General features: G+C 54.4%; 9 protein-coding genes across 9 annotated transcripts; 3 read left to right on the plus strand and 6 right to left on the minus strand.

Moving 5' to 3' along the window:
- Positions 1-40: 40 nt before the first annotated feature.
- Positions 41-1,228, plus strand: UMAG_02694 (uncharacterized protein; the record flags this gene model as incomplete). The annotated part of the gene is made up of 1 exon (XM_011390767.1): positions 41-1,228. The coding sequence occupies one exon, from the start codon at positions 41-43 to the stop codon at positions 1,226-1,228; it is 1,188 nt and encodes a 395-aa protein (XP_011389069.1).
- Positions 1,229-1,395: 167 nt separating this feature from the next.
- Positions 1,396-1,893, minus strand: UMAG_11925 (uncharacterized protein; the record flags this gene model as incomplete). Its single annotated transcript, XM_011390943.1, has 2 exons — positions 1,396-1,763; positions 1,875-1,893. The coding sequence occupies 2 exons, from the start codon at positions 1,891-1,893 to the stop codon at positions 1,396-1,398; spliced, it is 387 nt and encodes a 128-aa protein (XP_011389245.1).
- Positions 1,894-3,380: 1,487 nt separating this feature from the next.
- Positions 3,381-6,485, plus strand: UMAG_02696 (CCR4-NOT core ubiquitin-protein ligase subunit MOT2; the record flags this gene model as incomplete). Its single annotated transcript, XM_011390768.1, has 1 exon — positions 3,381-6,485. One exon carries the CDS (start codon positions 3,381-3,383, stop codon positions 6,483-6,485), a length of 3,105 nt encoding a protein of 1,034 aa, XP_011389070.1.
- A 333-nt stretch (positions 6,486-6,818) lies between these two features.
- Positions 6,819-8,735, minus strand: UMAG_02697 (putative signal recognition particle subunit protein; the record flags this gene model as incomplete). Its single annotated transcript, XM_011390769.1, has 1 exon — positions 6,819-8,735. One exon carries the CDS (start codon positions 8,733-8,735, stop codon positions 6,819-6,821), a length of 1,917 nt encoding a protein of 638 aa, XP_011389071.1.
- A 2,149-nt stretch (positions 8,736-10,884) lies between these two features.
- Positions 10,885-13,782, plus strand: UMAG_11926 (uncharacterized protein; the record flags this gene model as incomplete). The annotated part of the gene is made up of 1 exon (XM_011390944.1): positions 10,885-13,782. The coding sequence occupies one exon, from the start codon at positions 10,885-10,887 to the stop codon at positions 13,780-13,782; it is 2,898 nt and encodes a 965-aa protein (XP_011389246.1).
- A 292-nt stretch (positions 13,783-14,074) lies between these two features.
- On the minus strand, positions 14,075-14,728 carry UMAG_11927 (uncharacterized protein; the record flags this gene model as incomplete). Its single annotated transcript, XM_011390945.1, has 1 exon — positions 14,075-14,728. One exon carries the CDS (start codon positions 14,726-14,728, stop codon positions 14,075-14,077), a length of 654 nt encoding a protein of 217 aa, XP_011389247.1.
- Positions 14,729-15,574: 846 nt separating this feature from the next.
- UMAG_02700 (uncharacterized protein) lies at positions 15,575-16,603 on the minus strand (the record flags this gene model as incomplete). Its single annotated transcript, XM_011390770.1, has 1 exon — positions 15,575-16,603. One exon carries the CDS (start codon positions 16,601-16,603, stop codon positions 15,575-15,577), a length of 1,029 nt encoding a protein of 342 aa, XP_011389072.1.
- A 700-nt stretch (positions 16,604-17,303) lies between these two features.
- On the minus strand, positions 17,304-18,473 carry UMAG_02701 (uncharacterized protein; the record flags this gene model as incomplete). The annotated part of the gene is made up of 1 exon (XM_011390771.1): positions 17,304-18,473. The coding sequence occupies one exon, from the start codon at positions 18,471-18,473 to the stop codon at positions 17,304-17,306; it is 1,170 nt and encodes a 389-aa protein (XP_011389073.1).
- Positions 18,474-21,839: 3,366 nt separating this feature from the next.
- On the minus strand, positions 21,840-23,062 carry UMAG_11928 (uncharacterized protein; the record flags this gene model as incomplete). The annotated part of the gene is made up of 1 exon (XM_011390946.1): positions 21,840-23,062. A coding segment is annotated over one exon (1,223 nt), but the record flags the coding sequence as incomplete, so codon positions are not given.

The raw sequence follows: 23,062 nt of genomic DNA on the forward strand, positions 1-23,062 counted from the left end.
GGAGCGCATATGGCCTGTTGATCTAAGCGAAAGTGTCAGCATGCCTGATCCAGGTCCTTCTTCCGCATCGAAGGTTTCATTTGGTTTCAAGCCCGCGTCAGCCTCGCAAAAGACGGCATCCAAACCTAGCGTCGCGCCGTCTGCAGCAGCTTTCGGCGATGAAAGCGCAGACGAGGACCATGTGGCAGCGCCTGTAGTACCATCTGGTACAAGCGACCGTCCAATTCTCAGAAATTTTGGTGCGCAGCTTCACGGGTTAGCACTAGCCAAGTCGCCAACGCCGGCAACACGCACCGAGAGAAAGAAGCAAGAGGAGGCCGAACAACTGGATGCGTCCATCTTCGATTACGATGGTGTCTACGATATTATCAAGGATGCTGAGCGAAAGGTAAAACAAGCCAAGCTAGCTCAAGATGCTACCAAGAAGCCCAGGTACGTCGACGGCATCCTCGAATCAGCCGAGCAACGCAAACGCGATCGGCTGAGAGCCGAGGCACGAACCATTCAGAGACAACGACAAGCAGAAGGCGACGAGTTTGCCGACAAGGAGTCGTTTGTGACCAATGCATACAAGGAGCAGCAGGCCGAGCTGGCTAAAGCCGAAGAGGAGCAGCACAAGAATGAGGAAATGCAGCGATCATCGAACAAAGGCATAAGTTCTTTCTACCGCGAAATGCTCAACGAGACAAACGCAGCAAGAGACGCAGCCATCGCCGCGTCACTGGCTCTACAGACCTCTGCTTCAGCTGTACAGCCATCCGAGCAGGAGCACAGAGAGAAAAGCGATCTAGATCTGGCCCAAGAAGCTAGGCAAAAGGGACTAGAAGTAGAACTCAATGATGACGGCCAGATTGTCGACAGGCGCTCGCTTCTCACCAAGGGTCTCAATATTGTTTCCAAGCGACGCAAGACCAGCACAGACGAGCGTTCGGCTTCTTCAGATCGGGACAGCCGTGAAGCTAGACTGAAGCGAGACCAGAGACGACAAGAAGAGTACCAAGCGCGCATGCATCAAGATGCGCAGCGATCAAGGCAGAGTAGGCTCATCGAAGAGCAGATGCTCGAGCTTGAGCGCAAGCGCGCTTTGGAGGAAGACGAGGCCCAACGGCGAGAGAGAAGCAAGCTGAATGCCAAGCGTAACGATAGCCAAGCCGTTCTGCAAGCCAAGCAGAGATATCACGAGCGCAAAAAGCAGCGAATGGCATCTCAACAGGCCTCTCCTTCGTAACAGTTCTGTGTTTGTATCTCGTAGGTCTTTGACCACCGCCGCGATGACCGGTGGGATGCGTCATGCGGGCCACGCTTTTAAATATACCCTTGAAAGCCGGGTCCGAAGTGTGTGTTTGCCATGTGACACATGTAAAAAAGACGCAAGCATAGGGGAATCGACTAGTATTAATAGTCATCTGTCTCGCTGAAGAATCCAGAGTAGGTCAAGATGGTAGCGTAGACAAGTCCGCCACCGGCGATTGACATCCAACAGGCCGTTGGCGCAATAACACCTGCATGCGCCAACGACAGTGGCAAGGCAAACCCAGAGACAATCATGAGACCTGTCATGAAGTTGCCAAAGTCCAAAAAGCCGCTATTGTAGTCGGCGGAAAAGTCGTCGGCACCGGCGCAGCGTGCGCAGAGGCTATTTGGTAACGGTGTCAGGACGTAGATGAGCGCTACGAGAAGCGGCAGCCAGTTGGACCACAGTGCGCACGACAGGATAATGAGCAAGAAGCCCAGTGCGAGCACAAATGAGAGTAGGATGATGGCTGTAGCGTAGAAGAGAATGAAGAGAAGCAAACTCCAAGTGTCAGCATGATCGCTTCTTTCGATCAGATCACTTGCCAACAAGACAAAGGCGCTGCAGCTGTAGCACTCACTCTTGAGTCCGGCCGCCATGATGAACGATTGTGTATGATGGGCGTCTGTGTAGATTGGGTTAATGGAATGTCTGTTGAAACGGTTGCGCTGCGAGCCCGTGGATGGATTCTTCGTCTGCGTGCGCGAGTCTGACTCTACCGATGCTCTTTCTCAGCCGTTGAGCCGTTGAGCCGTTGGAAGGAGGTAGCTCGATGGGCTACCAGCGATGTCGATCAAAGGGCAGGAGCGTGAGCACAGTGCAAGGGCAAGAAACTGAGAAACGACTTTTCAGTCGTGAGTGAATCGCGAATGAAGCCGATATCACCGTGTACTGTACTGTGCTGTACAATGTTTGAAAGTTGCCAGTCGTGAGTCGTGATTCTGAGTGTCGCTGCACGCTCCACCCGAGCAGGCTGCAGCTCGAAACAGGAAACACGAATCACCAATGTGGAGAGAAACGCTTTATCACTGAATATACCTTTTACCGGCCGGTTGAAGCTTGGATTTTCGTGATCGATTCACAGTTGGCTGACGGCAGCCAGAGATTTTTGTTGGAGCAGATGGCTCTCTTTAGGAAGCTGGACACGGAAAAGAAAAGGACAAACCCCCTGTTCTTTTTTTCCACTCACGTCTGCATTCGTGATTCGTGATTCGTGATTCGTGATTCGTGATGCGTGAGTGGTTCGTGATTTTGCGGCAGCAGAGCTGCCAAGAGCGTGAATCACGAATCGTGAATAGGTGTCGTGAGTCGCCATTCAAGATTTTCTCCAAGCTTCAAATTAAGTATAGTCGTGTACTCGCGACTAACTGCAGTCACGAGTAGAGCACGAGTCTGTGAGTACCTTGAGCGGTGAGCGTGTGGTTGAGCGCGAGCGTGACTTATTATTTAAGATTTGCCTTCCAGCAAGACCAGAGAGAAGAGAGAGAGAGAGTCACAGTAACGAGCTAGTCTAAGTCACGAGTGTGATTCACGATTTGTCTGGCTCAGTCGTGAGTGAGTCGACTGAGCCCAAAAGCTCTCTGTCTTCTCGCGTCTGCTGTGCAGTCCATACTTTGGCGAATGTGTGTGTGTGTGTGTGTGTGTGTGCCTCTCTCTGTGAGGCGAGAGCCATCAGATGCTTTGCTTTTTGATTTCACAACCTCGAGCAACGTCGTCGAAACCACTTTGGTATTAGCAGCTCATCAACAATCTTTCATCATCTTGACCCGCATCTCATCCACATCTCAACATCTCACAAGTGTGAAACTCAGCATTCCTGCCGTCTGCATCATTCTTCAATTCCACTGCCAACATACAGGCTGCTGTCTTTGTCTTTTCAGCGGCTTCCATTGTTTCGCATCTCTCGATCAACCTGTTCGTCTCGACGCCACATCTTTCTTCCAGTGCGCTTTGCGCCGCCTTCGTTCACCATAAACGTCATCATATTTTCATCGCCTGTTCGTTCGCTGCCCGGTGCTCGAGTGCTCCGTTCTCGACTCGAGCGGTTGCGACGATAGCTTGATCTTCAACAAGCCGCAGTCCCATCATGGCCAAGAGAACCGCTCCTGCCACCAGCGCCACTGGTCCTGCGTTCCCACCACTCGGACTCGTGGTCGGTCCAGGTGCGCCGGCAGCTAACTCTTTCCACCATGGCTCGCATTCCTTTTCCAACTCTCATAACGCCGCCAGCTCCCCAACTCCAGATCCGCCTCCTGCTGCCAACGGTCTACCACCAGCGCCCAACAAGTTCGATGTCAGCCAAGCGCAGCAGTGCCGCTTGCAAGATGCTTATTGGTCAGACGAGGAGGAAGATATGGACTGTCCCTTGTGCTTGGAAGAGATTGACCTTTCGGACGCCAACTTCAAACCGTGCCCCTGTGGATACCAGATCTGTCGCTTCTGCTGGCATCACATCAAGCAGAATCTCAATGGTCGTTGTCCCGCATGTCGTCGAAAATACTCGGATCAGACGGTCGAGTTCAAGCCTATGACGGCAGAAGAGATCAAGCGACTCACCCAGGCCAAAAAGCAAAAGGAAAGGGAAAAAAAAGAACTCGAGTCAATGAATCGCAAGCACCTCGCCAACATGCGTGTGGTGCAAAAGAACCTTGTCTACGTCGTAGGCCTAAGCTCCAAACTTGCCAAGGAGGAGCTTATTCCCACCCTCCGCAGCAACGAGTACTTTGGACAGTACGGACGCATCTCCAAGATCCTCATCAGCAAGCGCAACACCGCCTCCAGGCTCGTCATGGGCACCTCCGAGACCGCTCTTGGCGTCTATGTCACCTATCACCGCAAGGAGGATGCAGCCAAGGCCATTGTCGCCATCGACGGAAGCAAAGGCAGCGATGGTAGGGTCATTCGCGCCAGTTATGGAACCACAAAGTACTGCACCACGTATCTGCGCAATCTGCCCTGCACCAACCCCGGCTGCACCTACCTGCACGAACCTGGAGAAGAGGCTGACAGCTTCACAAAAGAGGACCTCTCCACATTACGCCACGCCGCCAAAGACGCCGAACACAAGATCAAGCCAGCATCGCTCGGAATCACTCAGCCGCCAAAACGTTCCGAATTTCTCACCACCAACGACGCCGAATCGTCTGCGCTCCCCAAAACCGCATCGTGGGCATCGGGCAAGCCCATGTCGGTGGCGTCTTCGCCTGCTCCTATCGTAGCAGCCAGTCCCTTCCGCGATTCGGACATGCCGCCGCTTTCGGCCAGCTCAGCATCAGCTTTGGCGAGAAAGGTCAGCTCGCAAAAGCCATCGACGCCCAAGGCCCAAAAGCAGCTTCCCAATGCCAAGTCCAAGCTTGCTCTCGCCACTGGACGACCAGACTCACCAGCCTTGCTCGGCACCGACTCACCTAGTCAATCGCAGCCTTCCTCCCCCGTTCCGAGCAGGACGGTGGCCACACCATCGACGGCCAACGACTCCGGACCGACTACATCAGTGACAGGTGCCGTAGCAGCAGCAGGTACACCTAGAAAAGAAACTACAACGACAGCAGCACCCAAAAGATCGACAATCGACGCTGGAATCCCTCCGCCTCACGCGCTTGTCAAGCCATCGTCGCCTCCTGGCTTGGCAAGGTCGGCATCGACTACAGACTCGCGTCCGGCGACGCCGCACACCGAAAGCGATCATCCCAGGTCCAACTACCAGCCCTCCTCCAGCGCCCAGGCCGTGCTCGACGATATGCTGCAGAGGCGAGAGGCGCAACCCGAGATTGTCAAACCCAGTCCCTTTCCAGACTTTGACGACGCGCTCTCCAGCTTTAAAGACGGCGAGTTTTCGTTCAATCTGCCCGCCAATCAGCAGCTGGCCATCAACAATACACCCTCGGAGCTTACCAGCGCTTTCACCACCTTCAACCCCTTTGGCGCGCCTCCCGGAATCCTGGCTGCCCACGCTGGCCTTGTCACCGCCGGTACGCCGCCACCCGGCATCGTTCGAGCTCCCAACCGCAGCTCGACTGCCTCTCCAGCTCCGCTCAGCTACTCGGGCTCGTTCGATCCCTTTGCTCCCGGCGCCGGCGAGACGATCAAGGAGGGTGGCAGCTCGTTCGCTGACAGCACGTATCCAGTGTCGTTCGACTTTGCGGATCAGACCAGGAGGATGATGGGTCAAGACAATCTTGCTGCCAGTGGCATGGGAGGTCTGGTACACGATGAGACCCTTGACTTGGGCCAAGACGCCTCGAAACGCGCCTCGCGCTTCGATTTTGCCAAGCGAAAGGAGTCGGACTCGTTTATCAGTGCTTCTCCGCTGCGCACCGAATTGATGCAGAGTGTACGTGATGGCGAGAGCTTCGGAGCTGGAAAGGACGTGACCAGCCTGTTGGGCGGCGTGTTCGACCAGGAGAATCGATTGAATGGAATCGGCGATGTTGGAGCCTCGGCGGCAGCCATTGGATTGCACGGCCGCGAGACTGGTGGCTTCCCTGGAATGGGCATGTCCCGACCTCCTCCCGGTATTGGCGGTCCTGGATTCGGAGGCCGTTTCGGTACCAACACGCCACCTCCGGGCATCTCTGCGCCTGCCAGCCGCCAGCAACAAGCTTTGCTAGCCTCGTTACACCAAATTGGTAGCGGCAACCTTGGCAATGCTTCTGATTCGCAACAGCAACAGCAACAGCAACAGCAGCAGTCATCTCAGCTTTCAAACGGCAGCGGCGTCAGCTTTCTCGCAGAACTTCAACAGCAGGCAGCGCAACGAGCACAGCAGCAAGCGCAATTCGCAGCTGGCAGAGACCTTTCAGAGACGGGTCGAGCCAACGGCATTGGCAATGCCAATGTTTCCGATCCACTTCTGGCTCACTTGCTTGCTGGGCGTCGTGCCAACTACGGAGGCCAATCTGGAGGATCCGACATGCCGTTCAACGATCCAGCGATCATGTCGATGAGCCGAGCTCAGATTCAGGCAGCTCAGCAACAGCAGCAGCAGCAGCAGCAATTTGGTGGTAACCGTTACGGCACCGGCATGGGCGGATTCGGCGTCTCTTCCTTTTCGCCGTTTGATCAGATGAACAACGCCAATGCAGGCTTTGGATCTGCATCGCAGTATGGCGATCATCATCGTTTTGTGCAACAGCAGCAGCAGCAGCAGCAAGGCCAAGGGCAGGCGTCTCCTTATTCCAACATGTCCTGAGTTGGCCCTCTTTTTCCAGCGCTTCTTTGTCTTTCCGTCGTGTTGTGGTCATTTCGATCTGTGTCCGCGTCAACATGTTTGTTCTCTGTCTATGCGTGCGTATGCTGTCTGACGTGTGCATGTGTCTATTATGTGCTTATTGTGTGCAATCATAATTTCACGGCTGGGAGACGAACTCAGGAGGGGAGTGGGGACCGCAGAAAAAAACGACAAGTCGACATGGGATGGATTGGCGAACATGAATGGAGCAGGGATGTAGTACTCGGTACTGAAGGGGGCTTGTACGAAACGCGGATGGGAAGATCGGTATGAGGCGAGATCGTGGATAACATGTTAACGTGGTGGAGGGCTTGGGGTGGCGCCTTGCATCATGTTTTTCATCATGTTCATCATGCCGCCCATGCCGGCGCCGCCCATGCCGTGCATCATGCTTGCGAGTTGAGACATGTCTGGCATACCGCCTGCGCCGGTGCCGCCCATCATGTTTGCGAGAGCGCCGAGGCCACCGAGACCGCCTCCGCCGAGAGCGGCTAGACCTTCTGGCATGTTTCCGGACTGGATCTGTTGCAAAAGCTTTTCGCGGCCTCCGGGTTGGCGTAGTTGCGCTTTGATCTCGGGCGGTAGCGCGTTCTGCATCTGCATGACCTGCTCGCGCGACATGCCAGGAGGCAGCATGCCTGGCGTTGGCATCTTGCCTTTGCCACCCGCACCACCTTGCATCTGCTTGAACAGACCCGCCTTGCCCACGCGCTTGCACATGTTGGCCACCATTCGGTACTGCATGAGGAACTCTTCGACTTCTTTCACCGAGGTTCCGGAGCCACGAGCTACGCGACGAGCGCGCGCGGTCATGCGAACCTTGGACTGAGGCTTCTTCTTCTTCTTGCTCTTTGCAGCGGCGGTAGAGCTCTCGGCAACAGCGACTTGCTTTGTATCGGCGGGCGGCTTCTTGGATCGAATCGGAGCGTAAAACATTCTCCCATCGCTATCGAGCTCCTCCGCCGTCATAGCATCCGTGATAAACATCATACGTTTCATTTTGCTCCCGGCAGCCTCATCATCGCCACCCGCGCCACTCAGCATCTGCCCCATCCCTGGAATCATGCCTGCAATCTTGCTCAACGGACCCATGCCCATGATGTTGGAGAGCTGCTCCCTCCAATCGCGAATGCTAAAGATACCACCTTGACCGATCTTCTTGAGCATCTCTTGTTGACGTTCCTGGCCACCGTTCATTTGCATCTCTTCCATCTTGTCCATCAGCCCGCTGATATCGCCCATTCCGAGTAGCTTGGAGATGAACGGTTGAGCACGGAAAGGTTCCAAGTCGGCAGCATGTTCACCGGTACCGATAAACATGATGGGTGTTTTGGTAGCGGCGACGGCCGAGATGGCACCACCACCTTTGGCGTGGCCGTCGAGCTTGGTGACGATGATGGCACCGTACCCGGCGGCTTGCTTGAACGCGCGGGATTGCGCTTCAGCCGCTTGACCGATGTTGGCGTCGAGCACCATAATGGTGAGATCCGGAGTGACGGCAGTGTCGATCTCTCGCATTTCGTCAAACAGCTCTTGCTCCTGCTTGTGACGACCCGAGGTGTCGACGATGATGACTTCGAAACGGTTCTGTTTGAAGCTAGCGACACCAGCGGCCGAGATGGCGACGGGATCGGTTTCGGTGTAACTTCCGTAGAAGGGGACGTTGATCTTGCTAGCATTTTGCTTGAGTTGATCAAAGGCGCCGGCACGAAAGGTATCTGCGCAGACAAGACCCGTCTTGAAACCACGCTTCTGATAGTAGAGCGCCAGCTTCGTACACGAAGTTGTCTTACCAGAACCTTGAAGACCTACGAACATGATGACGTTCGGTTTGCCCTTCTTTGGCTTGAAAATATCGCCTGGACCGGCATTTGCGGAAGCGACAACAGCACCTGAGTCGTCGTCGGTTTTGGTCTGGCCATGGAGCGGGTCGACGAGGGCGACGAGATGGTCAAAGACAGCTTTTTGAACACGCTGACGACGCTGTGCATCGGACCAATTGGCGTTTGTTTTGTCGTTGAGCAGAGCAGTGACTTGAGATTTGACTTGAGAACGGAGGTTGGCGACAAGCTTGACGTTGACATCCGCTTCGATGAGCGCGTTGCAGACGGATTTGAGGAGTTGATCGATCGAGGCAGCATCGACGGTAGGCACTTTGGAGAGGTCTTGAAAGGCGCTGTTGATGCGCCTGCCGAGATCGGAGAGCACCATCTTGGGCCAAGATGCTTCTGTCTGACAATGTCGGTGATGATCACAGGCCAGTGGCGAAGGCGAAGGCGAAGGTGACGGCGAGGCGAGGCGATCGGTGGCACATACGGCTGCGGGGTCCAAGGTGGAACACGGAAGTCAGTCTGTAACTGTTCAATTGGCTGGTTTGGCTGAAGGACAGTCTTCGTCACGTGGTTTATGCTTCACGCTCCGTTACTCCAGTCACGAGTCACGAGTGCCGTCTTCCGTGTTCCCCGTGGTCTTCAGATGAGTTTGAACAGTGGTCTAACACAGAGAAAGCGAAGCGAGACGACCTAACAATTCTGTGTTTACATCTCTGAGTCACGAGTTGCTCATCATTCACGATTCACGATTCACGATTCACGATTCGACTTTTGAGAGGCGGTGCTGCCAAGCGCTGTCAAGAAAAAAGAAAGCTTCGGTCGACAGTCGGGATACGTGATAGCCTTGCGGCTGTGTTGGTTTGACGCTCCGTTGAGCTTGGCACCGACATAGAGGTATGGGACTGCATGAGGCTGACAGGTAGTAGAACACCATGGTGCTGATCTCAGTGGAGAAGCTGGACGCAAATCGGACGACAGCAACGATACGTCAGATAGACGTGGGTGTGCGTTTGGTTCCGATAACATCAAGACGTGCGCAGTTGAGCGTTTTCGGCCGGTTTGGACAGGGGTCTTTGCAAGCATTCAAGATTGAGATGGCAAACGAGATGTCAAGTCGGACGGCACATTCTTCGGACACTTTGAACTTAGGGCTAAGTTAGTTGAAGCTTGTGCCTGCTGACCTTGACTCGGACAGAGCGAAGTTAGCAAGAGGAGCGTGCAGGCCTGTGAGGTGATGGAAGGCTGTGCAATTCTGATGCAGCCAGCCGAGATATCACGAATCGTGAATCACACCGACGAATCTCCTGATAAGTTACAGTATGTGGTTGAAATTTTGGTCGGCGCAGCGACCCGAAAAGGTTCGGTCCTTGTCTGAATTTGAGGTGGTGCGTGGTGTCGAGCTTGACTGAGCTGGACAGGGTTGTTGATCGTGGCTACCACAGTTACAAGTGCAATTCCTGTTCACAAAGACGGCTAGGTGCCTGAGTGCAGTATCAAGTCTCAACTACAACGGCAACGCAGATATCAACCACACCTCGATAATCGCCATGGAGGCTCTGAAGGCAAACGGAGGAGGTCTGTCTGGTCAACTTGTATCTCGGAAGTCAGCCGAAAAGAGGAGGATCTGCGATTATACATATGTAGCCTCAGATAGAGTCGTCGCACCTATTCACGATTGACGATTGATGATGGACGACACACGTTTGAAAATGACGAGTATGAGATGACAAGCAGGTTGTGCTTTATCCTACTCGTGACTTCGGCACAGAGTCTTGAGTCGTAAGTGGCCAATCGTGAATCACGAATCACGAATCACGAATCACGAATAATAATGACGATTTTGTTCAACAGAATCGTGATTCGTAATTTTGAAGCAGTCACGAGAGTCACATGAGTTGACTGAGTGCAACTCAAACGAATCACGAATCAAGCACACGAAGAATTCAGGAATTCATGATTCGTGATTCCAAACCCGACTCACGAATCGTGAATGCTGTGCCTGCCAAGCAGTGAGCAGACCCTGCCTGCGCCTAATGATGGAATGCTTCCTCCACTCCAACACCGCACCGCTTCCAAGCTGTCAACCTTCATCCCTTTGCTTTGACCTAGGCTCGAAAAGCAGTCTATCTTGCACCCGTCCCGCTCAGTCTGATCTACTGGCACTGCCACGCTGCTGTGCGGTGCGGCGCGGTGCGGTGCTTCGCTCCTTCGAGCTCTGGCTGTCCTTCAAGTCTTCTCATCGTGAGTATACTCCATCTAGTTATATCATCTTTGCGCCTGTACGCCCCTCACATCACCCCTGGCTCTCATGACCAACACTTCACCACGGCACACTATCCTTCCTATCCAGACACCTTCTCGACATCCCAACGCCAGTCCATGACCCCTTCCTTGTACGCCTGATCAGCGTCATGCTCTTGTCCCACCAAACTCACCCAGTTCCCTCTTGTTCCCACTCCCGCCCTTGTAGACCCTCCCTTAAACGGCATCGCGGCTCACACGGACAGCCTCGCGCTCTTTGTGTCAAGATGAGGACTTGCACTGGTGCTTCTTCGAGCCCGTCCAGCTCAGGTCGATTGAAGAGCGACCTTGCAAAGCTGGAACATCAGATTCACAAGACTTCGACCATCCACAACATCGCCAACGACTCTGGCGTCTCATTTTGTGCCGAAACACCGTCACAGCAGTCGGCACGCAAGGCAACTGGAGGCTCGATAGCCAGCATCGCCACTATCACACCGGAATCGGCGCCCGACCGTGCCTCGACGCTAAGGGACGATGCCACGTCGGCTGCCAAAATGGCCCCTGGACGAAACTTGGCCTTGACACTTCCCTTGCTTCCTCAGCTCGACGCAGGCCTCAGCTCGGGTGCTTCCAACGTCATGGCCTCACCTTCCATCATCAAATCCGACGATCCCTTCTTTGCCCAAGAGCCAGCACCACGCTCCTCGTTGTCCATTTCCTCCACCTCTTCCCAAGACTTTGAGCTCAACGACCTCTGGGACAGCCTCGCTAGGCAGCTCAAACCCATCGCCGACGTCTTGCGCACCGGCCGTCATCGCACTTCTCTTGGATCCTCTCGCCTACCCGCCGATTGTGTCTCTGTCCTTCAACTCTGGCTTTGCGCCGAATCAGAATCGACAACGTCCAATCAACCAGTCAACAACCACGCCTTGGAAGCTGCGATCGAAATCTTTCGTGTATTCGCCAATCTTTGCATCGACCACGATAGCAATCGTTCCATCCTAGATGGCGCTGGTGCCGCGCCCACTGTGCTGGCAGCTGTCTCTCTCGTTCTACGCCAACAGGACCGATCCAGATCATCGGCAATTCTGTCGCTCAAGATCCTCACTTTTCTTCGTGCCGCCATGGGCGCCGTCCTCAACATGCAGCTTGAACATATCTCCACACGCCAGTCGCTTGCTACCGTCAACTGCATTACCACTCTTGCTTCTGTGGCCGCGCATCCGCGCATCTATCTTCCCCACCTATGGGCCGTGCCACGCACCGTTGAAATCGAAAACGACGCTGATGTACCTGAAAAGCTTCAGATGGGTGCCACCGTCTCCAGCTGGGCCTGGCGAGTGGTGCAGGAAATCTTTGACGACATCAAGGAAGAGAAGGAAGGTCAACCCGGCACGCCTTCGGACGAGACGCACAACGCTAACCTTGACGACGTCAACGACGAAGCATCATCGCACGATGTACGATCCATCCTCTCTCGTCACTGCATCAACGATCTGCTTCGACCCTTGTCACTTTACGCTCTGCACACACCGATTGAGTCCGAGTCGCAAGTGCAGCCCGAGATGGACACAGACGATGTCGAAGCATTGGTAGACTCGGACGCCGAGATTCTTCAGACGGCTGCGACGCTGATCGAGTCTTGCGCCGCCGAGGAACCCGAAATGCGTTGTCGCGCTGTGCAACGCTTCAAGACGAGTGCGGATGGCTCCACTCACGCTCAACTCGAGACACAGTTCCAGTCCGGTCTAGATGTGCTCATGTCGTTTGTTGAAAAGGCACAACTCCCTCGAGAGTGGGTCAAAGACTCTTCCGCGCTGCAAGCTTCTCCAGCATCTTGCAATGATGACTGTTCAGCATTATCGACCAAAGATGCTCAAGTCGCTGAGGAGATGCGTAAGGCCTTCGCTCAGGTTAAAGCTTGCGCTGCTCGTGCCGTGGTTGCCATCTCTGGAGACGACTCGAATATGGTCGAGCTGTTCAGCGGCTCGTCGGGATTCATCGGTCGACTTCAAGGCTGGATCCGATATGATCCTAAGACGCGCGACGACCTCGTCAGCTGCGGAATGCTAGCCCTCGGCAATTTGGCGCGCAGCGATGCACACTGCTTAAGCTTGGTGCAGGAGCACAATCTTGCGCCGTTCCTCGCTTCGCTTCTCGCCAAGGCAGACGACATCAAAGTGGCGCACGGGCTCGTCTCGCTTCTTAAGAATCTGTCGATCCCAGCCGCCAACAAAGCTGTGATTGGTCGGCTGGACGTGATCGACGCAGTTGTCGGTTTCATGGGTAGAGACAAGGACATGGTGCAGCCTCTGCAATTCGCGACGGTGGGCCTGCTCAAGCACCTCTGCGCTGGTGTCACGGAAAATGCGATCCGATTCGTCGGCGGCGAAGCTAGCAGTGGCAGTGGCCGGGGTCCACTGGCGCTCAATGCACTGATCGACATGGTCGAGCGCATCGACGATGTACCCACCAAGATGGAGGCGACGCGTGTACTGGTGAATGTGGTCAAGAGTCTTTGGACGAGCACGCCGCATCGGAATGGCGGCAAGTCGAATGATATGTCCGAGCAAGTCATTCTCGCGGCTCGACGCAAAGTGGTGCGCAGGGACGTGCTGCAGGCGCTTGCCGAAATGGTGCGTACCAGTCCCAAGTACCCCGTGCTTGTCAATGAGGGTATCATCGCGCTGACGCTTGTTGGAAGCGAGACGACAGGGGCTGAGCTGGTGAGCTTGTCGCTGCTCGCGCAACCGACCAAGCCGATGACCGATGAGGACACGGATAACGACATGGATTCAGATGGCGAGATGGACGCTGCTGCTTCAGCATCGCGAAATCCAAGGCGACGGTCGACGGTCGACAGCTCCGCCTCGACATCGTCGCATCCTTTGCCGCCACCGGACTGTGCGCTTGACATGGTCAATCTCGTGCTGGCCAGAAGAGATGCACGCATGCCTCCGCAATTTGCCAGCAACGCATGTGCACTCGTGCTCAGCCTGTGCCATGCCACCCAGAGCGCCAATCGCACCACAACCACAGGCACCGTCGGACAGAACGCCATCGCACGCGTCGCTGCAAACACCCGCCCCGCGCTCGAAACGCTCAAGCATCACGGCCCCACAGAGGCGCTCGCCGCCGCAGCCGACGCGCTCCACGCCGTCACCAAGATCGCCACTGTTTGATCAACATGCAATGCATCACTTGCCCGCTTCAGAATCGCGCGATTTCTGGGTTGTGATGAATGTGCATTGACTGAGAAAGGAGAACGAGAAATGCTAGTACAAGAGTACGATCGACTGACAGAAGGATTGCGAGACAGAGCCAAGCAGCGCAAATGGTGGAGTGGACTTGGACGAGTGGTATAGCGAGCAGAGTCAAGGTGCGTTTTGGAAGCGAGCGTGTTACAAGTAGGGTGAGTCCAAGTGGGTGAGTATGTTGGGCGCAACAAGGAAAACGTAGGGAGCAAGGCGGCCATCAAGCGGCGGCGTCGTTGAGTACCTGTTGGAAGAGCTGTTTGGTGGGCAACATGTTGGGTGGGCGATTTCTGAGCCACAAAGGTGAGAGCTTGGATCCGTCAAACGCACTCATCTGAAGAGCGTACGCTGTGGTGCCTGTAGGCATAAAGCCAGGGTGATCGTCTTGGAAGTTGTACCAGCTGCTGATGAGTTCGAATTCGGAGTAGCTATAAATCGAGCTGGTCTGCGCACCGCACGGATCGAGCACCTGGATGTAGCCGTCTGCTGGGAACGGCGAGAGCGTGATCGAGCCGTTTGAGTGAAAAGCGTATGTGCCGTGTTGCCAGATAAGCGAGGCTTTGAAGCATCGATTGGTGACCGGATTCGAGACAAACTGGTAGCGCGCCTCCTCGAAAAAGCCGTCGTCCGTGAAGGAATACGAGATGCCAGATGTCGCCGGTAGCTTAAACTCTTGCGTGACCGGGTTGAAGAATTCAATGCCGGTAGTGACGTTCTGCGAGCCAGACGACCACGTCCCCATCAATGACGTGACGTTTTGAAATGTGAGCACCACCTGCGCCATGGTGCTGTGCGCGAGCAGGGAGAGGGCGATGCAGGTTATCGCGAGCACCGACGAGAGCGCCGAGGAAGCATTTCTCGGCATAGCGCTCATGGTATTGCTATGACGAGCCGACTCGGTCGAATGCGGATAATGTTGGAGCTGATGCTAATGTTGCTGCTGCGCAAGCCAGTGTGATTGTGGTATGTATAAACTGAAAGCAGGGATCAAGTCGCGCGCACTACAAGCACCACAAGAATTCGTGGGTAAAAGATGAAAGCACAAAGGCGAGTGCGCAGTGTCTGTGTAGGCAACGATTCGAACCGACGTTGGAGGATGGTGGTGGTGGTCAAGACGCAGGCGGGATCAAGTTCGCGACGACGAGCATCGATCAAACGATCTGCATCTGGCGCACAATTCGTGATTTGCTATAAAAATATGCGCAGTCACGATTCGATTCGCTTGGTTGGAACGCTGCTGCGATTCGTGCTTCCAATCGGGAATCGTGAATCACGAATGTACGGTATGAGTCGTGAGTGTTATGCTTTCCGAAGGTCGTCTTTGATATTAATAAATTGTGACAACGACAAGCATCCACGATTTTTTGACCGATCTGACGCCTATCCGACTGGTGGAATTGCGCACATGCGCACACTCGTGACTCGCCGCGCAGGCAACGCACCGCAGGTTGACAGAATCGTGAATCACAGAATCACGTCCGCAGACTGCAACTCGAACCCACGCTATGCTCACCGACTCGTGAATTCGTGATTCGACTCGCAATTTGCCCAAATTGTAATACGTTTCGTCCATCACCGAGCAAACTAACTTAAATTACGTCAACGTTGCCACAGATCTCGAGTTGATTTTGGTCGCTATTTTTGGCTTCACATTCACAGATCGAATCGGCGCGACAAACTGTACGATTTCCCCGATCCAAGTTCACCATTCCAAGCTCGCTCACGAATCTGTCTGCTTCCATACATTGCCTTTGTCGTCGGCGTCTGTGGGTGCAGATGACTTTTTATTGTCGTCGTCGTCATCGTCGTCATCCTCATCATCATCGATGGAGAACAGATGTTGCTTCGAGACTGGTGTCGCAGCCGTCGACGTTGGTGTGAGTTGGCTCGGCGCCAGTGAATTTGCAGAAACAGAACGCTGCTGTGACGTTCCTGGAACGATCCCATCAACGCTGTCATCCCAGATGTTGCTATCATCGAACCGAGTCTTTTTCTTGCCGCTGGCCGCTACGTTGCTCGCATCTCGGTTGTTGTTCTGTTTCAAGCTCGATCTCAGCCCTCTCTGCGCTCCTGCCTGCGTACCACGATCGCTGACATCGCCCAACTCTTGGCCCTCGTCGCACTCGTCCTCGTCCAGGTCTCCATATTCCTCGATATCGAGCGGCGCATACAGCCGTTCCAGCTCTCGCCGTGCTCGATACCTCTTCTCCATATGATAGCTGAAGAAGAGACCCAACGAGCTCCCCAACAGATTTGCTACGATATCGCCGATCTGAAACACCTTGTACGGCAGCAGACTCTGCACGATCTCGCTACCAATACCGCCTACCAAGAAGCACGTTATGCCAGTGAGCAACAAGGATGCATTGCGCCAAAGACGACTTGTGCGCGCCGGCTCGTCTACGTCCCAAATCATGTAGAACATGGCGGTGGCCAGGAAGAAGCAAATAAAGTGCAGGATCTTGTCGTTGATCCGAATCCACGTTTGACCGCGCGGATGGAAGCCCAGGATGCCGAGAAGGATGAGATCAAGGATGTTGAGCAGCACAAAGGCGGGTCGAATCCGAAGCGGTAGCAACGGCGCGTTGGAAGGCGAAGACGAACCGACAAGTGAGATGCGCACCGACCGCAGCAGGAGATGTTTGAGAATGGCAGAGCGAGCAGATATCGGTCCTGTGCTAGGCGAAAAGAGTGTCTTGACATCCTCCTTGAAGCGCGACCAGCCAGAGCTGGTTTCTAGGCGTGGCATGTGGCCGATATCACCTCACCTTGCTTGGCGCAATGGGTTTGAGCCACCCGGATGTGACCTGCACGTGTCGCCCAGCTAGAACAGGCTGTGCAAACGCTGGAAGCCGGCTTTGCTGGATCGGCAATCACGTTACCAAGAAACGTCAGCTTCGATGGTTGACGTGCGAGATTTGCGATACGGTAATCGACCGAGTGTGTGATGAGAGAAGCAATCAAGAATCTCGAATCACGAATCCTGAATGCAAAGTGAAATGTCGACGCTTGTCTTGGCGCGATCGCTCCTCCGCTGCAGTCACACAACCGTGAACCACGAACACGGACCTTCGTTTTCGACATCCAGGGTCCAACCCATTCGCGATTCGTGATTCGCGATTCCCGCTTGCTCATATTCACGATTGATTAATCACGATTTGGTACAATCACGTCGAAATTCGTCTACGAACTCAGAGACGCTTCAGCTGAGCCAGGCTTAGCTTGCAACTCGGTCGGCTGGCTCAGCGTAAGGCATGACTCGAGCTTCCTCGACCACAGACGCGACCTATACCACCACAAAAGTCCGCACCATCCACAGCTTACCATCATCGACGAACCAACAATCTCATACACAGTGCAACTCTAACACAATCGTGACTGCTGAGCAGCGAGTCCACTTTTGCAAGAAATTTCGAGCGGACTTTTCAGAAACAGAGGTTTGGCGCAGACTACGACTTGCTCAGATGCGGAAATTGGGCTTCGGCGTTCTCGACCTTGCCGGCATGGTTGAACTCGTGACGAGCGAGAACACCGGCCAAGTGTTCCGGCATAGGTTCTCGGGTGACGGTGTGCTCTTCGATGATGTTGATAATGGCAGTTGCGCCCAAGCTCTGGCCACGACTGCTCGTCTGCGCCTCGAGATCTTCATGCGAGTTGGTGGTGTCGAAGCTCTTTACATCAGCCGATGAGTGCGCCCCATTGTGCAGGCCGTAACTTAGCACGTCGACACCGTGCGATTTGGCGACGGTTCCGTCGTTGGACGACGAGTGGCTAATACTGTTTGCAAGCGAAGCGTGAAGCTGGTTGGAGCGCTTGAAGAAGCGAGAAACTTTTTCCATACCCGATCCACTGAGAGAGGTGCTGAGTCGGGTTGAGCTGATACCGTCCGGTTTCGGCTTGACCTCCTCCGCCAGGCGAACGTAGAGTCGTGTCGAGCACATGACGCAGACCGTAGCGCTCGGGACGGCGCCAATGAGCGACATGACCGAGTTGAGGTTGGCCAGTGTCAAACCAGCCACGAGCGAGTTGATGACGAACGTGGCTAGGAAGTACTGGATGCCTTGCCTGATGAGAACCGCACCAATGCGCGTACCACTGGTCATTCTAACCACGCCCACAACAGTAAGCGCCATAACAACAAAGTCAAACACGATGGTGACGATGTACTTGATCGCGTACTGCTTGGACATGGTGGTAAAGGAGCAGGTGCCCTCCTGCCAGGGGTTACCGCCTTTGGGGATCCATGTGGCTTGAACATCGGTGACCCCTTCCATCCAGGCGGCGAGCAGGCCGAGCGTCATGATGCTCAGCAGCGCCGATACGGCCGTTTGCGCTTTTCCACTGTAGACGCAAACCGCACGCAACGCCAGAAGCACAGAAGACGAGACGGTGATCAGGCCCATCTGCGCTTCGATCGCGTAGAGCGTACCCTTGCAGTCGATCTCGGCATTGGTCAGGACAAGGATCATGTTGGAGAGCAGGTAGGACCACATGAATAGCTTGCTGAGCAGATAGGGCAGCTGCGGCCATCTCCGTGGACGTCTGCCCAACACGATCGAGAGATCAAAGGCGAGGTATTGTAGCGTATCGTAGGCGAAGATGCCGATGCACAGCCACATGAGTGCAGTGGCGGCGTAGAACGCTTGGCCCACCACTACGGATGAGAACCAGTCGGTCATGATGATCTACTGGCAAGGATGATGAAACTGGCAAGGATGATGAAGGATGAGAGGAGGATAGTGGGTGGGCGACTGTGGGACGTTTCGATCGGACGGGGTTGATATACGAATATCTTTCTACACCGCGATCCGTGTGGGTTAGTAACGAGAGCTGCTCCATACTTAAGATTGTCGCAGGCTCACCATGCCGGCGAAACCAACCCTGCTGCGTGCAAGCAGCAAAGTAGAAGTGATTGCAGAGAAGCCGGTGTACCAAGCTTTCCGGTCTGGTGCCTTCCTAGGGTGCACAAGCGACAAGGGTCGTAATCGGGTTGTCCCACGTGCGAATTTGCGAGAGCGAGAAAGTGTACAGGAGTACCGCTGAGCTTAGGTAAAGGTGAGCGATGAGGGCTTGCGGTGCAAGTCTCGGAACGGACGGCGACCTCTGCAAGGGATGCTCTTCCCAAGCGACTGGCCGAAAGATGTAGGGCGCAAGCATCATATGAGTGTTGCACGACCGTCCGGCAGCACGAAGCGCAACACGCCACCAACGACGGACGGCTGGAACGACAGTACGACGATGGCGGCAGTGCGGCTTTTGACGTCTGTAAGCGGATTTGTGGCTGGGCAACGAAGAGGGTTGGAAGCGCAAGACTTACTGCTTCGCATGTAGCCGACGCTGGATGAGAAAACAACGCACCGCAGCCGAGTATCACTCACAGACTTGAACTTAGTTCTGCTTTCGCTCACCGCCACCGCGCACACAGTGGCAAAGTGATGTGAATGTCTGCTGGCCTCTGTCTACTTTGTCGTTCGTATTACAGTCACAGAGTTCAGATTGTAAGCGCTCGACAGGTTCCATATGGTGTAGAATCTAACCGCTTCCAGATTTACACTCTTACAGGAGATCTCTTTCCTCACTCAGCAAATGCCGTTCACATCGGAGTTTGATAGGTTGGTTTGGACTCTACAACGCTTCCTGTTCACCACACTCGATGCGTCTTGCTTGGTTGCTGCTCACCTTTGCGTCCTATTTGGCGACGCCGCATTGGCTCTTCATGGTCATAAAAGTTCAGAGCGCCACACCGAATGCATGCGACCGACTGCGGTAGTCTGACAAAGCGTTGACTTGTTTCAGTCGTGAGTCGTGTGGGTTAGCCATCCGATACGTGATAGTTAAGGTTTGAAATTTCCAACTTGGACGTCAACCTGCTGCTTGCTACTCTCAACTCTAACACTCGGACTATCACTCTCGGCTCCATGCTCGTGACTGACGTGCTGGCAAGGCTCTGTATCGCCGATGCAAGCTGCAACTGCTCAGCACCTTCGAACTTTGGCCACATCTACTACCTGCGATTTGATTGAGGAGTCTCGACTCAAGTTAGCGGGACGCTTTGGCTGCTTTCGCAAAGTGGCGTGGTGTTCAAGAGATGGTGGTGCCACGGTCACGAGTCGGCACAGAGCTGAAACTTTGGTTGAGTCGTGAGTGGCGTTAAGCGTTGAGTGAATCCAAAGCGTGTCAGACCGCTGTCTCGTTGATGGTTTCAACCCACGCGTGGTGAAACGAGGCCGCGGTGGCTTTGGATTCGTGGCGAATCCTTCGAACGACTTGGTTTCGCTCCTCGTTCCACTTGCCGTAGTCACCTTCTGGTACGTTGGGTCGACAAGGACTGCAGTGATGGGCCAGTCTATTAGTTGACTCAAGCATCTTGCTCCATGCTTGCTGGTCGAAGCACTGCACGTCCGGCTAATCCTCACTGTCACCAGCACTCACGACTTTTGACTTGCTGAAACTGAGAAATCGGAGATGATTTCTTGGTTGCGGGTGACGATCGAACGAGATTCACGATTAGCGATCTGTCGTCGCACATCGAGATTCGTGAGTAACGTTAAGTTATTCGTGATTGCTTGCACATCTCGCTTCCGCCTAAATACGCTTTCGCTTCGGCACGCGAGCGGGCGAATACAAGCTCCCTGCTTCCTGCAAGCACGTTGTTCCAGTCGTGAGTGCAGCGCATGCTCGCGACGGGTAAACGTCGTCAATCGTCAATCAATCGTGAATGTGAATGTTGCGCCCATGCGAGAAAATCACGAATGACGTCCACCTTAAGTTCACTTGACGCTCGGCTGGTTGTGTTGCACAATTCTGACTCTGTGAATTGCAAATCCTGCTCGTCGCCTCAAGGCTGCAAGCGAACAAGAGGCGTGGGAAGCCCATACCAACAGCAAGGGCTCATCTTGTGACAGTGCGCATGCGCCTCCTTGCATGCCTCCATTTGCTCTCCAAACAAGTCCAAGTTCGGTATCTTGCATCCGAGTGTCATTCGAAATGTCAAGACATGCGTTCAGCTTCGATCGATGATGATCTTTGGAGAGCAAAAATCACCAATGTGCGATAAAGCGAGCAGAGCACTCGCGAGATTCACGACTTGGATACCCAGTTGCTTAGACCTCAGAGTCACGCAAAGACCGGCATGACCCCGCAACACAGCCTGAAAACAAGGCAGCAGCATCCAGCACAGCAAGCAGAGCTGAGAACTGTGAACTTTTCTAGAGGCAACTGTAACGAAAGAAACAAGAGCATCGATTTCCATCCAAAAAAGAGCAAATGCTGAGACATCCCTCCTAGATTAGTTGCGGTACACTCTGAGTCCTGGATCAGAATCACGATTGCACGATTAAAGTTCTTGCCTTGCGCTCCAACTTGCTAAGAGCTAAGCCACAAGTCGTCGCTGACATGGTCGAATCGCAAATTCAACGCCAGTCACTCATCCACAGACAAACAGACGATTCGGATATGTTATGTTGTTCGCAATCTTTTGTTTTGCTTTTTGCATTTGCAAGATATAGAAGATAAAAGACTAAGCAAAGAAAAGATGCTATGCTGATAGACGATGATGATACTAGAGAGGGATAAAAAGAGGTAAAGGAGAGGTTTGCCAACCTAGAATGCGCTACGCATCCTTTTGTGAGTGCCCGTCAGCTGGGTGGATTAGTGGAGTATGAAAAGGGGGTCGGATCCGGTGGGGAGGAGATATGCAGTGATGATGGTGTCGACAATGACCATGACGAAAAATGCTACGACTGAAAAGACAGAGAGGAAAACATTGCTACTTATATATGCTTGAGACGAGAGGAAGATAGGTTTTCTGGTGACCGACGGTTGTCCATTCCCGCCTCGACTGTACATGAGGCCAAGCGATCGTTGGACCTATCCGACAACGCGCCAGGCGCATCGATAGGGTCCAATGCCACGCAACTACCCACAAAGAACTGTCAGAAAGAGGGATGCGACACAACCCGGATCCCGAGGAGAAAGAGGTGCATCTAGTATGCAGCGGAAGACTGGTGCCCACCGAGCATTCTTGACAAGAGGTTCGAGCTGCTGCGCACGCTGCGCATCGAGTGTGAGACCGGAATGTGTGCTTGACTTGGCTGCTGCATGTCAATATGCGACGAGGTGCTCTTCTTGAGACTCGATGGCAAAGCCTGCGAGAGGTAGCGGTGCATGGCCGAGCCCGACTTGTGACTTTCAAGTTCATCGCCGTGAGCAACCATGACCGGATGTGACTGGCTCGATGGCAGGCAGGAAACCGAGTGCTGCTGCATGCGTGCGTCAAGGCCTTCCTGCTCGAGGTAGTCATCTTCGTAGTCGTCGTACTCTTCGGCCGACGAGGACGAAGAGCCATTGTCATCGGTGAGCTCGGCTTCAGACGAAGTCGAACTAACCGCAGACTCGGCAGAGTTCTGTCGGCTCATGAGTGATGAAGACGAGTGCGAGTACATCTCCTTGGGCGAAGCATCAAGTGAGTCGGGCGAGTCGTACGCCTCGGAGCGGCGGTGCTGCTCATAGCGGCTCGTCTCGCTCTTCTGGTTCCAGCACGGCACCTCAGAGGCAGGCAGATTGCGAAGGTGGACACGGCGCTCGCTCGCACGAGCGTAGCGCTCGCGTTCGCGCCCACAATCGAGACCGCGGAGGTGCATCTCGCGACGGCCAGCCTCGGCACGCGTCTCAACACGACGGAAGAAGGGGGCAAAGTGCACCATGAGCTCCTCCTCTTCGATTCGGAGATCGTAGTCAAGAAGGTAGAGGAGCTGCTTCTCCATCAAGTTGACCTCGGCCTGAGAGAAAAGAGCTCCGTACTTGGTCCAGTGCTTGTTCTTGGGCGAAGAGTCGTTGAGGTACTTGGCGGCGACAATGAGGGTAGCGAGGAAGACACGGTGACGGGTGCAATGCATGCCCTTGGCGACGCGCGGAAGCCTCGACCTCAAGCGCTCCAGGTAGACGAGAGTGCAGAGCAGGGTGGGCACCTGGACGTTGGAGCGCTCGACGAGGAGTGCGATAAAGGTTTCCAAACTGGGAAGGCCGTTGATCTCGAGCTTGCCCGCAGGATCAGCTTCCGCCGAGGCAATGGATCGTGTTGGGGTGGCTGGTGGTGTGTCCGGAGACTGTGACGAGCCGCACTGAATGACGTGAGCGGCCTGATTGGCGAGGTAGACGACCATCTCGCGGGTCACTGGGCTCTTGATCAGATCAGTGATGGCGGGGG

Source organism: Mycosarcoma maydis, chromosome 6 (genome assembly GCF_000328475.2).
Source record: "Mycosarcoma maydis chromosome 6, whole genome shotgun sequence".
NCBI classification, from domain to species: Eukaryota; Fungi; Basidiomycota; class Ustilaginomycetes; order Ustilaginales; genus Mycosarcoma; species Mycosarcoma maydis.